Raw genomic sequence first — 16,447 nt, 5'->3', positions numbered from 1 at the left:
CCAGTTTTGACCCCCAGGCGTTTATTTTAACAAACTTTGTGGATATTTACTTAAAGATGTTTCATGCTTAATATCTAAACTCTAGCTATTTGGGTTTTTCCAAAGAAGATTTTTAAGTTTTTACTATACACATATAAGGAAAATCAATGACCCCCCCCCCCGGGCGGGGCCAGTTTTGACCCCAGGGCTTTTATTTGAACATACTTGGTAGACACCCTTTAGAACATGTTTCATGCTTAATATCTTAGCTCTAGCTCTTTTAGTTCTTTAAAAGAAGATTTTTAAGTTTTTACTATATGCATATAGGGAAAATCAATGACCCCCTGGGGCGGGGCCAATTTTGACCCCAGGGCTTTTATTTGAAGAAACTTGGTAGACATTCACTAGAAGATGTTTCATGCCAAATATCTAAGCTCTAGCTCTTATGGTTCTTTAAAAGAAGATTTTTTAAGTTTTTACTATATGCATATAGGGAAAATCAATGACCCCCAGGGGCGGGGCCAATTTTGACCCCAGGAATTTTATTTGAACAAACTTGGTAGACACCCATTATAACATGTTTCATGCTAAATATCTTAGCTCTAGCTCTTTGGGTTCTTTAAAAGAAGATTTTTTAAGTTTTTACTATATGCATATAGGGAAAATCAATGACCCCCCCCGGGCGGGGCCAATTTTGACCCCAGGGCTTTTATTTGAACAAACTTTGTAGACACTCATTAGAAGATGTTTCATGCTAAATATCTTAGCTCTAGCTCTTTGGGTTCTTTAATAGAAGATTTTTTAAGTTTTTACTATATGCATATAGGGAAAATCTATGACCCCCTGGGGCAGGGTCAATTTTGACCCCAGGGCTTTTATTTGAACCAACTTGGTAGACATTCACTAGAAGATGCTTCATGCTAAATATCTAAGCTCTAGCTCTTATGGTTCTTTAAAAGAAGATTTTTAAGTTTTTACTATATGCATATAGGGAAAATCAATGACCCCCTGGGGCGGGGCCAATTTTGACCCCAGGGCTTTTATTTGAAGAAACTTGGTAGACATTCACTAGAAGATGTTTCATGCCAAATATCTAAGCTCTAGCTCTTATGGTTCTTTAAAAGAAGATTTTTTAAGTTTTTACTATATGCATATAGGGAAAATCAATGACCCCCAGGGGCGGGGCCAATTTTGACCCCAGGGATTTTATTTGAACAAACTTGGTAGACACCCATTATAACATGTTTCATGCTAAATATCTTAGCTCTAGCTCTTTGGGTTCTTTAAAAGAAGATTTTTTAAGTTTTTACTATATGCATATAGGGAAAATCAATGACCCCCCCAGGCGGGGCCAATTTTGACCCCAGGGCTTTTATTTGAACAAACTTGGTAGACACTTACTAGAAGATGTTTCATGCCAAATATCTAAGCTCTAGCTCTTATGGTTTTTTAAAAGAAGATATTTAAAGTTTTTTCTTTTGGTTGCCATGGCAACCAGAGTTCTGCATGGAATTAAATTCTTTGAACAATTTTTAAAGGTGACCACCAAAGGAACATTCCTGTGAAGTTTGGATGAAATTGGCTCAGTGGTTTATGAGGAGATGTCATTTAAAGCAAAAGTTTACGGACGGACGGACGGACGCCGGACGAAAAGCGATCACAAAAGCTCACCCTGTCACTTTGTGACAGGTGAGCTAAAAATGGGTGGGGTAGGGTAACATTTATATACATATTTCATAAACTTTGAGTAGAAACAATCATTTTGTTTATGTGGATTGTTAGCTGAATGTTACATTTTGTTTCTTACCAAAAATTAATGGGGAAAACATATTTCATAAGGATGATATTGTAGAATATTTGAAGGTTCCTTATTTCTGTAAAAGTGCCCTTCTAACAGCCAAGATTAAATTCAGAAAAGTGGCAATAACTTGTTTCTGTATGATAAAGTTTGTTTAAATTTTGCATACAAGTGTCCTTTAAAGTATATAGTGCCCGTTAGGGTCGTCATACCTTAAAGATCCTGTAACTCAATTTTTTTTATGGTTTTATATCATAAATCTGATGCTCAAATGAAGATTTATCAATATTGTAAGTTCAAAAAAGCATAAGTTGTAAAAATTTACATTTTACTTTTCATGTAAATAAAGGGGAGTAATTAGAAATCTATATACGATAAAGTCTAAGTCAAATTTTTCAATAAGAAATCAATGCGGATAAATATTTGCAGTACATATTAAACATATTCTTGGATGTTTGGAAATTTTTAAATGTTTTAATAGAATAATTATTTACATATATAAAATATTCAAGTGTTGTTACATCCTTAATTACAACATACAAGATTTTGTCACAGGATTGACAAATACCCCTATGCCGTGTTGAGACAAGATTCTATTAACTTTTTTTAAAGATCAATTTTTACTATGTGCATATAGGAGAAACCCATGACCCCCAGGGCAAGGCAAATTTTGACCGCAGGGACGTAACTTGAACAATCTTGGTACAGATTTATTACATTTTGTTTCATGCAAAACTTCTTAGCTCTAGTTGTTGGGCTATCAGAGAGCATAGAGAAAAGTGATAACTGTTCTTTGAATTTGGTGAATACAGAATGAAACTCTAAACCAAATGCTTTGTCTAGCACAACTCATTGAACTCAGCCAAATATCATTCAACAGGAAAACACATCTCATATGCACAAGGACTTGAGATGTCGAACATTTCTGTAAAGTGTCATTCAAATTAGCAAACAGGACGTTTCGGCCCCAAACCAAATCGGCCCCTTTGCAAAAATCGGCCCCTAGACGTTTCGGCCCTTTTCCGCGAGACGTTTTGGCCCTTTTTTATTACAGTTTTATTCAAGTATAAAAGGAATTTTTATACTTAAAATCCTTAAAATTGTGGTATATTGATTGATGGCACACAAACAATTATGACATTTTAATTTTTAATTGATAATCCATTATAGATCTATCAATAGCTATTTAGATAAATGATTTTTTCAAGGTGTAACAATAAATATACCTTAATAAAGACACTTAATATTTAATTGACAAATGCAAAAACTTTTTGATTAACAAAATTAATCACAAATATACTTCAAAAATCATTATCTTTTGATCTCTTTTAATAATTTAGCTAACACTTTAGATATATGTTTTTTTTCAAGGTTTAACAAATTAGTTATTTATAGCGTATTGCTTATAAGCCGATCGTGATATCAAAGATTTTTTTTAACTTTTGATTTGATATAATTTCTTGATAATATATGCTCTGATTGAAAATCTATCACTTATTGTAGAAACTGTTTGTTTTTTATATACAAAAATGTTTGTTTACATAGTATTGTTTGTTTTATGTTATAATTTTTTAACTGTTATTCGTTGTATTGTATTGCTAAAAGTCGTCACTTACTATTAAATTAATAGTTGTTGATAATAAATGTTTGTATTGTTCTGTGTCTTGCTTTTTAATCGTTCAAGTTAAAAAAATAAAAATATTTAGGGGCCATAACTCAAAATCATTGAATTGGAAAATGCCGACTATATGCACAACTAGACTTGGTACAAATCATTCCTGTAAAGTTTGGATGGAATTGCACTAGGAGTTTTTGAGGTGTAGAAGGAGACTTCATCAAAATTAATAGCAAATGAAGGTTTGTAATTGACAGACAGACCGATCAACAGACGACGGGGAAATGATCCCTATGTCACCACTACTTTGTAGCACAAAAATCATACTGTTACATACTTGGCATGTGAGAAAACTATTTTCTGTTCAGTAAAATTACTTTTATAAGCTAAGTTTATGATGCCCAAAAATGGATTTATATATTATGTAAACATGATTAGGCAAATACATAACTACAGTTTAAAATGAAGTACCTCAAATACTCTTTCAAAATTTGCAAATGTGAATAACCTCTCTTGAAAGCCTTCTTGCATGACACCAGCTGAAATAAATTATGAGTTATTGACAATACATACCATCATTGTTTTAAGACACAAGCTAAAATAAATTACAACAACATCTTCAGTGAAGACAGCATGGTCAACCAATCAAATAGTATACTGGTCAATGTAAAGGAAGACAAGAGTGCCATTATGGCCCTTTATAACTCACCTGAGTAGAAATGAACATGACTGCATTATTAAGACATTGGTAAAAACATCAATTTTACAAATTTCAGTGTGCAGGGGTTGGTGTGTTAAAAGAACAAACTTGTTGAATTGATACATTTCATATTATTAATAAGTAATAGACTAAATACTAAGTACTGGTTGGAGACCACCAAAACCGGACAACCATCAAACCCGGACGACCCCAAAAATGCTTAATTTAGTTTTTTTCTTTGTTCAGTGGTTTTCGATCTATCAGTCACTTTATTATCAGCATGCATGTTTCTTCTATGATTAATAAAATTTATTTCAACTTACGTAAATGGTAATATTTTATTGTATATTTCAAGAATGTTAATGCTGAAAATTGGGGCATCAAGAGTACAATACCTGACCTCATTTACCATCTATAATCATTTGCAGAGTAAACAAAAGAATATCCAAAACTTCAGCATTTGCTGCTGATACATTGTAACATTATGTTAAAAATAAAAAAATAAAACATCCAAGCTTTTATCTAAATTAAATCAAGTTGTTTACATAACCGTCCGGACACATGGTACTGTAGCGTGGACAATTTAGGTAATTTTGATACCCTCGACGACAGGCCTCAGATGTAAGTGTCAATATAATCAGAAATAAACAAAATAGTTTGTTAGTTAGGAGAAGAACCTAGCTGTACTTTGTCAAATTTTCAGGTCTCTAGGTAAGAAATTATGAAATCTGTATAGAAAAATGTTCAAAAAGTGTCCGGTTGATGGTCCCCAACCAGTATATTTACACTGAACAAAACTTTTAGATGGTGACTAGAATTTTAAAAAGTTTTTATTTTTAGCTCCGGCAGCAATCTATTAGCAAACCTGAACTATTTGAGAAATTTTAAGAACCATTTCTGTATACAGTTAAAACTGTCTTAAGCAGCCAGCCAAGGGATGCAGTCATTTTGGCTGCTTAAGACAGGTGGCTGCTGAATGGAGGGTCCAGTTTTTATCCAAATAAATTATTGATTTCTTTGTAAAATAAATCTAATTTAAGTATAAATAAACCAGTCTGATTCATCATCATCAGTTTTTAACCATTTACAAACGTATGCCATCAAATTGACCAAATAAACTCAGTTCTTATGATATCACTGGTTCTATGATATCACGATAATTACATTTTCTGCCACTGCTAGTAAAAGCAACACATATAGATGCTACTATTTATACAACTGTTGCACTAAATTGCATAGCATCTGCAAATAAATTTAATCTTGTGTACAATGAATGCATTTGTAGTAAGAAAACCAATATAACAAGAACCAATTGAACCGGGTGATGCTCCCCGAGAAGGTTTTGGACACAGGAAAGTATAAAAAAATAACAAAGGGCAAAAACTCCAAAATTAGGTAAGGCAGAGTTATGGTTTTTTTTGCACTACACTTCTATACAATGAGCTCTAATTATCTATAAAGTTTCGTGATGATATCTCTTATAGTTTCAGAGTTATGTCCAGGGTAAAATTCAAAGAGTAACAAGGAACATCGCAATGCGATGCAACCAGGTTTTCAGCAAAATATTTCACAGAAGCTTTGTCATGAAGGGGCATTTGTTTTTAATTGAATTTTTAGGAGGAATTATGGCTTTTTTAATATTCCTCAAACAAAAATGATTGAGAAATTTTATTTTGTCTATTCGCCTTTTTCCCCCAAATGTTTTAGAAAGGTAAACAGTACTTTATTTTTGCTTAATTTTTGAAGTTGCGCACTGTAGAAATTGTTCACTATATATTCTGTATAAGGAAAAAATATACAAAGGGCCATAATTCGGTCAAATATTATCCAATCACAAAACCCCGACAATATGTGCCAGGCACTTGATAACAAAGCTTCTAAGAAAGTTTGGTCAAAATCCGTTGAGAAATGTAGGAGGAGTTGCGCACAGAAGAAATTGTTCACTATATATTCTGTATAAGGAAACAAGATTGCATTTGAGAAAAATGCTATGCCACCGCATTAATACAACACTAAATAGTAGTGTAGGAACATATTTTTTTTGTTTCTATACAATTATTGAAGATTGTCAAAATGCATAGATCCCTGACCTATCTAATTCTTATTATCAGATTAGTGATTAAATCTATTGTTAATCAAATAAAAGATCAGAGCAGGAATATATCAATGCACTTGAGTCTAGTGAATTTGGTGGTGAAGGTCATATTTCACACAGCCTAAATTTCATGACTACATCAAAGGACAACACAGTAAGACACTTTGTCAAAATCTAGGTAAGCTGATATCAAAAGTCCACTTTACATCTTAATCTGTGCACATGGTTCAAATTTCATAGCTGTAGATCAAAGCACAAGAAAGTAGGTCACATTATCAAAATCTAGGTCACCTGATATCAAAGTTCAATTTTACAACTAAAACTATGCACATGATCAAAATTTCATTGCTGTACATCAAAGGACAAGAAAGTAGGTCACTGTCCCCTTGGTCAAGGCAAAATTTTGACCCAAGGGTTTAATTCAAAACAATCTTGATACAGGTCCACCAAACAACATTTCAAGTCAAATATCTAAGCTGAAGCTTTCTCCAATTCAGAAAACATTTGTTTATATTTTCTGTTTTTACTATGTGTACATAATGAGAATCATGCCCCCGGGCAGGGCCAGTTTTGACACCAGGGGAAAAATTTGAATAACTTTGGTAGAGGACCTATAGATGATATTATATAGCAAACATGAAAGCTCTATGCCTTGTACCTTCAGACAAAAATGTTTTTTATTTTTTTACTAGATGTCCATAATGTAAATCAATGACCCCCGGGGCAGAACCAATTTTGACCCCAGGGCTAAAATTTGAACAATCGTGGTAGAGGTTCACTTCGCAAAGTCTCATGCCATATATTTAAACTCTAGCCTTTATCAATTCAGAGAAGAAGATTTTTCAAGTTTTTACTTAATACATATAAGGAAATCTAGCGCCTCTGGGGCAGGGCAATTTCAACACTAGGGGCATAATTAAAACAACTTAATAGAGGACCCAAAGATGATATAATATACCAAATATCAAAGCTTTAAGCCTTGTACCTTCAGATAAGAAGATTTTTTAATTTTTTACTCTATGTTCATAGTGAAAATCAATGACCCCTAGGGGTGGGGCCAATTTTGACCCCAGGGCTATAATTTAAACAATCTTGCTAGAGCTTCACTACACAATGTTTCATGCAAAATATCTTACCTCTAGCATTTGTCAATTACTAGAAGATTTTTTTTAAAGTTTTTACTGTAAGTTTTTACTATATACATATAAGGATAACCAATGACCCCCGGGGCGGGGTCGATTTTGACCCCAGGGCTATAATTTGAACAATCTGGGTAGAGGTCTACCAGACAATGCCTTATGCAAAATATCTAAGCTCTAGGCCTTTTGGGTCCTTATAAGAAGATATTTTAAGTTTTAACTATATGTACATATAGTGAAAATCAATGACCCCTGGGGCGGGGCCGATTTTGACCCCCGGGCTATAATTTGAACAATCTTGGTAAGGGTCTACCAGACAATGCCTTATGCAAAATATCTAAGCTCTAGCCTTTATTTTAAGTTTTTACTATATGTACATACAGTGAAAATCAATGACCCCCGGGGCGGGGCCCATTTTGACCCCAGGGCTATAATTTGAACAATCTGGGTAGAGGTTTACCAGACAATGCCTTATGCATAATATCTAAGCTCTAGGCCTTTTGGGTCTTTACAAGAAGGTATTTTTAGTTTTTACTATATGTACATATAGTGGAAATCAATGACCCCTGGGGCGGGGCCGATTTTGACCCCAGGGCTATAATTTGAACAATCTTGGTAGAGGTCTACCAGACAATGCCTTATGCAAAATATCTAAGCTCTAGGCCTTTTGGGTCTTTACAAGAAGATTTTTTAAATTTATTCTTATAATTCCTTTTGGTTGCCATGGCAACCAGATTTCTGCATGGAATGAAATTCTTTGAACAACTTTGGAAGCCCTTCACCTAAGGATCAATCCTGCCAAGTTTGGTTGAAATTGGACTAGTGGTTTTTCACAAGAAGATTTTTTAAGTTCACTATATAATCTATATAACACACACACACACAAACAAACACACACACACACAGGTGAATCGCTATATGCCACCGCATCGCAGATGCTGCGGTGGCATAAAAATATACAAAGGGCCATAATTCGGTCAAATATTATCCAATCACAAAACCCCGACAATATGTGCCAGGCACTTGATAACAAAGCTTCTAAGAAAGTTTGGTCAAAATCCGTTGAGAAATGTAGGAGGAGTTGCGCACAGAAGAAATTGTTCACTATATATTCTATATAAGGAAAAAAAACAAAGGGCCATAATTAGGTCAAATATATACCAATTGCAAAACCCTGGCAATATGTGTCAGGGCACTTGATGACAAAGCTTCTGAGAAAGTTTGGTCAAAATCTGTTGAGAAATGTAGGAGGAGTTGCGCACAGAAGAAATTGTTCACTATATATTCTATATAAGGAAAAAAAACAAAGGGCCATAATTAGGTCAAATATACACCAATTGCAAAACCCTGGCGATATGTGTCAGGGCACTTGATGACAAAGCTTCTGTGAAAGTTTGGTCAAAATCTGTTGAGAAATGTAGGAGGAGTTGCGCACAGAAGAAATTGTTCACTATATATTTTATATAAGGAAAAAAAACAAAGGGTCATAATTAGGTCAAATATTATCTAATCGCAAAACCCCGACAATATGCGCCAGGGCACTTGATGACAAAGCTTCTGTGAAAGTTTGGTCAAAATCCGTTGAGAAATGTAGGAGGAGTTGCGCACAGAAGAAATTGTTTACGCCCGCCCGCCCGTCCGCCCGTCCGCCCGCCCGCCGACATACCTCAATCTAATAACCAGTTTTTTCCTTCGGAAAACCTGGTTAAAAATGAACAAAGGGCAATAACTCCAAAATTAGACAAGGCTGTGTTTAGGTTCTTTAGCATTGCAGTTCTATCCAATGAGATCTATCTACCTACAAAGTTTCATGTTGATATCTCTAATGGTTTTAGAGTTATGTTCCGGACAAAAGTCATAAAGTAAAAATAAGCAAAGGGCAATAACTTCAAAATAAGGCAAGGCAGAGTTATGGTTCTTAAGCACTGCACTTCTACCCAATGCAACCTATCTACCTACAAAGTTTCATGTTGATATCTGTTATAATTTTAGAGTAAAGTCCCGGACAAAGTTCAGTGTCAAAATGAACATAGGGCAATAACTCCATAATTAGGCAAGACAGAGTTATGGTTCTTTAACAATGCACTTCTACTCAATGAGATCTATCTACCTACAAATTTTCATGTTGATATCTCTTAAACTTTTAGAGTTATGTCCAGGACAAGTTCAAAGTGTAAAAAATAAACAAAGGCCAATAATTCAAAAATTAGGCATGCAGAGTTACTGTTCTTGTGCACTTCAAACCTATTCAATGAGATCTATCTATCTGCAAAGTTTCATGTTGATACCTCTTATAGTTTTAGAGTTATGTCCCAGACAAAGTTCAAAGTGTAAAAATATACAAAGGGCAATAATTATAAAATTAGGCAAGGCAGAGTTACGGTTCTTGTGCACTGCATGCCTACTCAATTAGATCTGTCTACCTACAAAGTTTCATGTTGATACCTCTTGAAGTTTCAAAGTTTTGTCCCAGACAAGAAAAGCGTTCGTACAAAGCCAGAGGTACATGTGTGACTTTGAGAACAATAGGTAACAGTAAATTCTCTTTGATCTTGTTCATAATGTTTAACTTATGTGTCTTTTTTAAGTCTTGTGTGACTAAAAATGGCTAGCAAGAGGGCCAAGATGGCCTTAGATCGCTCACCTGACCCATCGAACTCATCCAAACAATTACCTAAACAAGCATTCTGACCACGTTTCATGACAGGCGAGTCAAAAATGTGACCACTAGAGTGTTAACAAGGATTACCCATATTTGAGCAGTGTGACCTAGATTTTGACCCCAGGTGACCCATATTCAAACTTTTGTACACTTTTTGCACTTCCTCATGCTAATCTCTATCACTGTGTACAGTTTGAGTCAAATTGCTTCAATATTTCTCAAGTTATTCTTTGAACAAGCATTTTTAAATATTATGAAGGGAGATAATTCAAAAACTAAGTAAATGTAAAGTTATGGTTCTTGATATTGCACTTCCTATTTCAGGTCTTTACAACTGTATTTAGTTCAAATAGATATCATTGATAGTTTGGAAATAAAACTCAAGACAAGCAGTTTTAACTTAAGGGAGGTAATATAAAAAATAAAGTAAGGTAGAATAAAGATTCTTGGACATTGCACTTCCTCCCAATGCTACTATCACTGTGTGAAGTTTAAATAGAATTGCTACTCTTTAATAGGATATCTTTTGTACAACAAAGTACCAACTAAATGTCATATCTTGTCATAAAGTAACAGTAATTGTTTAAAATTTATGAGTTCTTTTTGTATGGCTGGTTAAACGTTTAACAAGGTTATTAGGTTTCCATTTAAACGGTTAGCATTTTTTCTAACCTTCACACCCCTACCCTACAGAAATGTTACAGAAGTGCACATAAGTGTACAAAAGGCATTATAAGTTTTATGTTCATATGCGTATTATATGATGCCAAAATATTGAACATTTGAGTGTTTTCTTAATACTGATATACAGAAATATATTTATATCATAATTGATTATTTTTTCATAGTTTTGTCTTTTTTTCTACTACAGACAATCTTTAATTAGACAAGCAATGTTAAAATTGTTGCTCTTGTCAAAAAGGGCAAATATGAATATGTGATGGACCTCACCAGAAAACTATTTACATGCATGTCATAGAACAATTGATTCAACCTGTTTACTTAAATTTTCAACTTGCAAAACCCATCATTCCCTGAAATGGTTATTTTAAGCTTGTGACGCACCTACATCAAGTACATCCCAAATGCAGTGCTCTGAAATTCTCGCTCATTCAAATAAGATCATGAGTCACTTTCCTTACTTTTAGGGAACTCAGTGAACTACCTTTGTAATACTCCCAGAAAATTGAAACAAATGTTAAGACACATTGACCATGTATATTTTTGAGAATTATATCCAGCTGTACCTGTTATTTTTCAGTCATTGAAGCAAAATTTCTATATAAATGGCGATAATTCTATGTGTATTATTTACAGGCTTGACTTTTCAGTTTTATCACTTTAATTCAGAATGTGACACAGACATAAATGCCCAGTGAGCAGGATAGCTCTCCCTTTTACATAAATAAATAATAATCAAGTTAACAACTTACTTGGTGTTGGTGTTCCACTCTCTTTCAGTCTTGCTGCTAAAGCCTCCCGAGAGGAAACAAAGAATACTCTCTCAAGTCCCTCTTTATGGTCCATCAAGGATAATTCCTCACACAAAAACTCTAGGTTACGATCTAAATGTTGCTGTTTTACTTCATCAACATCATCTTCAAATGCAGATATATCCCAGCGATTTTGCAGAATAAATAAATTTGGCTTCGACAATTTTGCACTGACTTTGTGAAAAAAATTCTTTTCCTGTTTAATATAAAACGAAACATGTTGTTGGAAACAAACAAAGGGCCCCAAGCAGGGCTCAATGAATGAACAATGTCCTTATTATTTGTTTCTTAACAATAATCAATAGGAAAACATTTTTTATAACAATGGTACTATAGATTAAGGAATACAGACTGGTTACAACACAGAAGGCAAACAGTCAGACAGATCAGAGACAGCCAGGCAGGATAACAGACAGAAAGAAAACAGACAGTCATGCAGAAGGAAAAAGGACAGAAGGAAAACAGACAAAAGGACAGAAGAAAATTAGACAAAAGAAAATCAGACAGAAAGAAAACAGACAGAAGGATAAAAGAAAGATGGCAGACAGCAAGACAGAAGGACAGCAGTCAGAAATAGGGTGTAAGATATGATCACTACTATAAATCTACTCACCGTCTGCATCAAAGTAGATTCAGCATTAGAGACAAGAACAAAAACATCAGCATCAAGACAGAACTTGTCAATCCAAAGATCTAAATCTGGAGTTACATCAATCCCAGGGCTGTAAGAAAAGAACAAAAGCAAGAGCTGTCAGTAAAACAGTGTACTTGGCTATTCTCAGTGCTTGATAGTAAATAATGAAGGAATAACAAACAAAAACAAGAATGTGTTTTGTTCAACACAAATGCACAAGGCTCAGATTCTTGTCAGTAACTATATTTCAACAAGAGCACCGCTAGGCGGAGCATTATATGCCCGAAAGTGTTTTTTTTTATAGTAAGGATGAAGCATTTGTAAGACATAGGAATTCGCTGTTCATCCTATAAAATTTTACAGCTGTAGGTTGATTAATACTTAAGTTATTAATAATGACCTTAACCTTTGACCATGTGACCCCAAAATCAATAGGGGTCTTCTACCTTATATGGACAATCATCCTAAGAAGTTTGAATATTGTGGGCCAATTGGAACTTTAATTATGCTCTAGAAACTGTTTTCAGTATTATGGTAAAAGTGACTTTGACCTTGTGACCCCAAAATCAATAGGGGTCTTCTACCCAATATGGACAATCATTCTATGAAGTTTGAATATTGTGGGCCAAATGGAACTTACCTTATGCTTAGGAAACTGTTTTTGGTTTTAAGGTAATTGTAACCTTGACCTTTGACCTAGTGACCCCAAAATCAATAGGGGTCTTTTGCCCAATATGGACAATCATCCTATGAAGTTTGAATATTGTGGGCCAAATGGAACTTAAGTTATGCTCCAGAAACTGTTTTCAGTTTTAAGGATATAGTGACCTTGACCCTTGACCTTTTGACCCCAAAATCAATAGGGGTCTTCTACCCAATATGGACAATCATCCTATGAAGTTTAAACACTGTGGGCCAAATGGAACTTAAGTTATGCTCCGGAAACTGTTTCCAGTATCAAGGTAATAGTGACCTTGACCTTTGACCTTGTGACCCCAAAATCAATAGGGGTGTTCTACCCAATATGGACAATCATCCTATGAAGTTTGAACATTGTGGGTCAATTGTAACTTCAGTTATGCTCCGGAAACTGTTTTCAGTTTTAAGGTCATAGTGACTTTGACCTTTTGACCCCAAAATCAATAGGGGTCTTCTACCAAATATGGACAATCATCCTATGAAGTTTGAACATTGTGGGTCAATTGGAACTTAAGTTATGCTCCGGAAACTGTTTTCAGTATCAAGGAAATAGTAACTTTGACTTTGACATTGTGACCCCAAAATCAATACGGGTCTTTTACCCAATATGGACAATCATCCTATGAAGTTTGAACATTGTGGGTCGAATGGAACTTAAGTTATGCTCCAGAAACTGTTTTCAGTTTTAAGGTCATAGTGGCCTTGACCTTTGACCTTTTGACCCCAAAATCAATAGGGGTCTTCTACCTAATATGGACAATCATCCTATGAAGTTTGAACATTGTGGGTCAATTGGAACTTAAGTTATGCTCCGGAAACTGTTTTCAGTTTTAAGGTCATAGTGACCTTGACCTTTGACCTTTTGACCCCAAAATCAATAGGGGTCTTCTACCCAATATGGGCAATCATCCTATGAAGTTTGAACATTGTGGGCCAAATGGAACTTAAGTTATGCTCCGGAAACCAAATTGTTAACCGACGGACGTACGGACGGACAGACAGACGGACGCCAGGGGGTATAACATAATATGCCCTTTCGGGCATATAAAAAATGTTTACCCATTCACTCAGTTATGGAAAAAAAAAATAAAATAATTGTAAACACAGTTAATAACTTGATAGAGTCATGGCATTTTGTAAGTGTGAAAAATATAAGTTGGCAAGTCATTGCTATGACTTATGATAAGTTGAAAAATATTCAACTTTATCAAATATATATGAAAGCAAGACTTTACGTTGAACCCAGTTAACTCAATCCAAAGAATGCAAGTTATCATTCTTTCAAATATGAAAAACATCAGTCAAAAATAAAGGCTGTTTAAGCAAATGTGTAGAAATCTATTATTGGCACCCTTGACCACTAACATCTAACTCAACCAAAACGAAGAATACCATGCAAGTTATCTTCCTACCAAATATGAAAGACAACTGTCCATAGATAAAGGCTATTTTTAGCAATAATGACCTTGACCAAACTGACCCCTAACTCTATCCAAAGAAAGAAGACCAAGTTATCTTGCTACCAGATATAAAATGCATTTGTTAATAAATAAAGGCTATAAGGGCTAAAGTGTAAAAAAATTCTATTTTTAGCACCAGTGACCTTGACACACTGACCCTTACCTCAATCAGAAGGAAGAATACCATGCAAGTTATTTTCCTATCAAATATAAAAGACATCTGTCCATAAATAACATTGCATGAACAAATGTGAAAAAGTCAAGGGCCATAACCCTACAAATACTAAAAACATCCACACGAAAATACCAGGGTGCACAACTACACATGCTGAGCAACATTCCTGTAAAGTTTCATGACTCTAGGTCAAACACTTTTTAAGCTTAGTGCGACACAAGTTGAATTGCAAATTTTTACTAAGTCAAGGGCAATAACATCCACAAGAAAATACTCAGGAGCACAACTTCACATACTGAGGAACATTCCTGTAAAGTTTCATGACTCTAGGTCAAATACTTTTTAAGCTACGTGCGACACAAAATGAGAACAGACGGACCAGGATAAATCTGAATGCCCCCCCCCCCATAGTGGGGGGCACAAAAAGTCAAAATATATTTTTGACCTTGACCCAAATGACCCCTAACTAAACCCAAAGGAAGAGGACCACTGTTAGCAGTTTGTATTAAACATGAATGACATCAACTAAAAAATAGGCTGTATGAACAAAATGTTTAAATTTGTTTTTTTACACCAGTGAGCTTGGCCCTAGAGACCCCTTACTCAATGAAAAATAAGAGGACCATTTAAGGTATCCACCAACCCAATATGAAAGATATCATTAAATAAATGAAGTAATTAGGAGAAATTAAGATACATCCAACTTGCCAGAAAAGGTTAACCATACAAGGCCCTATTTTTAAAGTGATATATAACTTGACAATATCATGTACTTTGTATTGATAAGTAAGGGTGGAAATTATGAAGCCATTAGTATAGATAGAACTTAAGATATATCCAACTTGCCATTTTATGTTAACCAAATATTCATTTTCTAAGTGATGAAAAGGGCAATAACTTGGTAAAAATGAAAGCCATAGTACAGATTATGTACTTTGTGTTGTTTAGTTAATGTGTAAAGTATGAAGCCATTGGTATAGGTAGAACTTGAGAAAAATCCAACTTGCCATTTTAGGTTAACCTTGTATGGACAAACGGACAGACAGACGGACGGTTCAATTACTATATGCCTGGGGCATAAAAATTTGATAGCCATTGCCTTTTACATGCCTATTGTAAGAGAATAGAATAAACATATGTTTAACTATATTGAGGGGTAAAGTTATTTCCCTGACATCATTTGGTTATTTCAAGTGATGTGTCAAATGTTATATGATGTATTATCATTGTTTTATACCATGAACATATTGGGTGATAATGCACACAACAACACTGTCTCTTTAATAGATGAAGGGTAAGAAGCATATTAGAATGTAAGATATGTTTTTTAATGTCAACAAAACAGATGCAATTAATATAATGTGTATTACTGTTATTTACACTTCGAATCAGACTAAAGGGAAATACTGAATGTTGGGCAGACTGAAACAAGGTCAGGTAAGACAGTTATCAACTTCAGGGGGTTGCTCTGGCAGATCAGAGTGTATGTTGTATTCTGATCATAAAGAGTATCAATTGGATTTATTTCTAAAAATTCTACAACACTCATGAATATTCTTGTTCATATTATACATTAAATCAAGAATATATATATACCTGTCTACTAGTACAACATCCTCCCTCAGCAATCGACATTTGTTTTTTGGCCATAATATTCTGATCAATGAATTTTCCTTCAATTTGACATTGCTCAGAGCACTGGCCAACTGTTTGATTGACTGAAATTTTGACAAACATGAAAACATTAATACTATCATTCAATAAATGCACCATTTGTGGATAAACACTTACCTTTATTTCAAGATTACACAAAAATTAATTTGATGCAGAAATCATTGTCATTGTCATAGCTGAGTTTTATAAAGTTTCATGTTGATACAGTATGTTGTATTGATGATGGTCTGGCGAAAAATAAAAGATTAACAAGAATCTGCACATCTGTCAATGTATTCAATGCATATAAGTCAATCAAGGCTGTAAGAGCAATTTTTGCACCAG

The 16,447-nt window shown here is 34.4% G+C and overlaps 1 protein-coding gene across 4 annotated transcripts in view; it reads right to left on the bottom strand.

The window, feature by feature from the left end:
• LOC132723989 (mitofusin-2-like) overlaps positions 1-16,447 on the bottom strand; it is an 83,887-nt gene that overhangs the window by 45,530 nt on the left and 21,910 nt on the right. For all 4 annotated transcript variants that reach the window (XM_060708797.1, XM_060708794.1, XM_060708795.1 and 1 more), the window contains exons 6-9: positions 16,046-16,167; positions 12,095-12,203; positions 11,422-11,677; positions 3,864-3,931 (exon numbers count right to left, since the gene is read on the bottom strand). In XM_060708797.1, coding sequence (XP_060564780.1) covers positions 3,864-3,931; positions 11,422-11,677; positions 12,095-12,203; positions 16,046-16,167 — 555 coding nt within the window. The remainder of the gene's footprint in view (positions 1-3,863; positions 3,932-11,421; positions 11,678-12,094; positions 12,204-16,045; positions 16,168-16,447) is intronic.

The sequence above is a fragment of the Ruditapes philippinarum genome, unplaced genomic scaffold (genome assembly GCF_026571515.1).
Source record: "Ruditapes philippinarum isolate M1 unplaced genomic scaffold, ASM2657151v2 ctg1596_1_1_1_1, whole genome shotgun sequence".
In the NCBI taxonomy this organism is placed as follows: Eukaryota; Metazoa; Mollusca; class Bivalvia; order Venerida; family Veneridae; genus Ruditapes; species Ruditapes philippinarum.
This window is presented reverse-complemented; position numbering and strand designations above follow the sequence as displayed.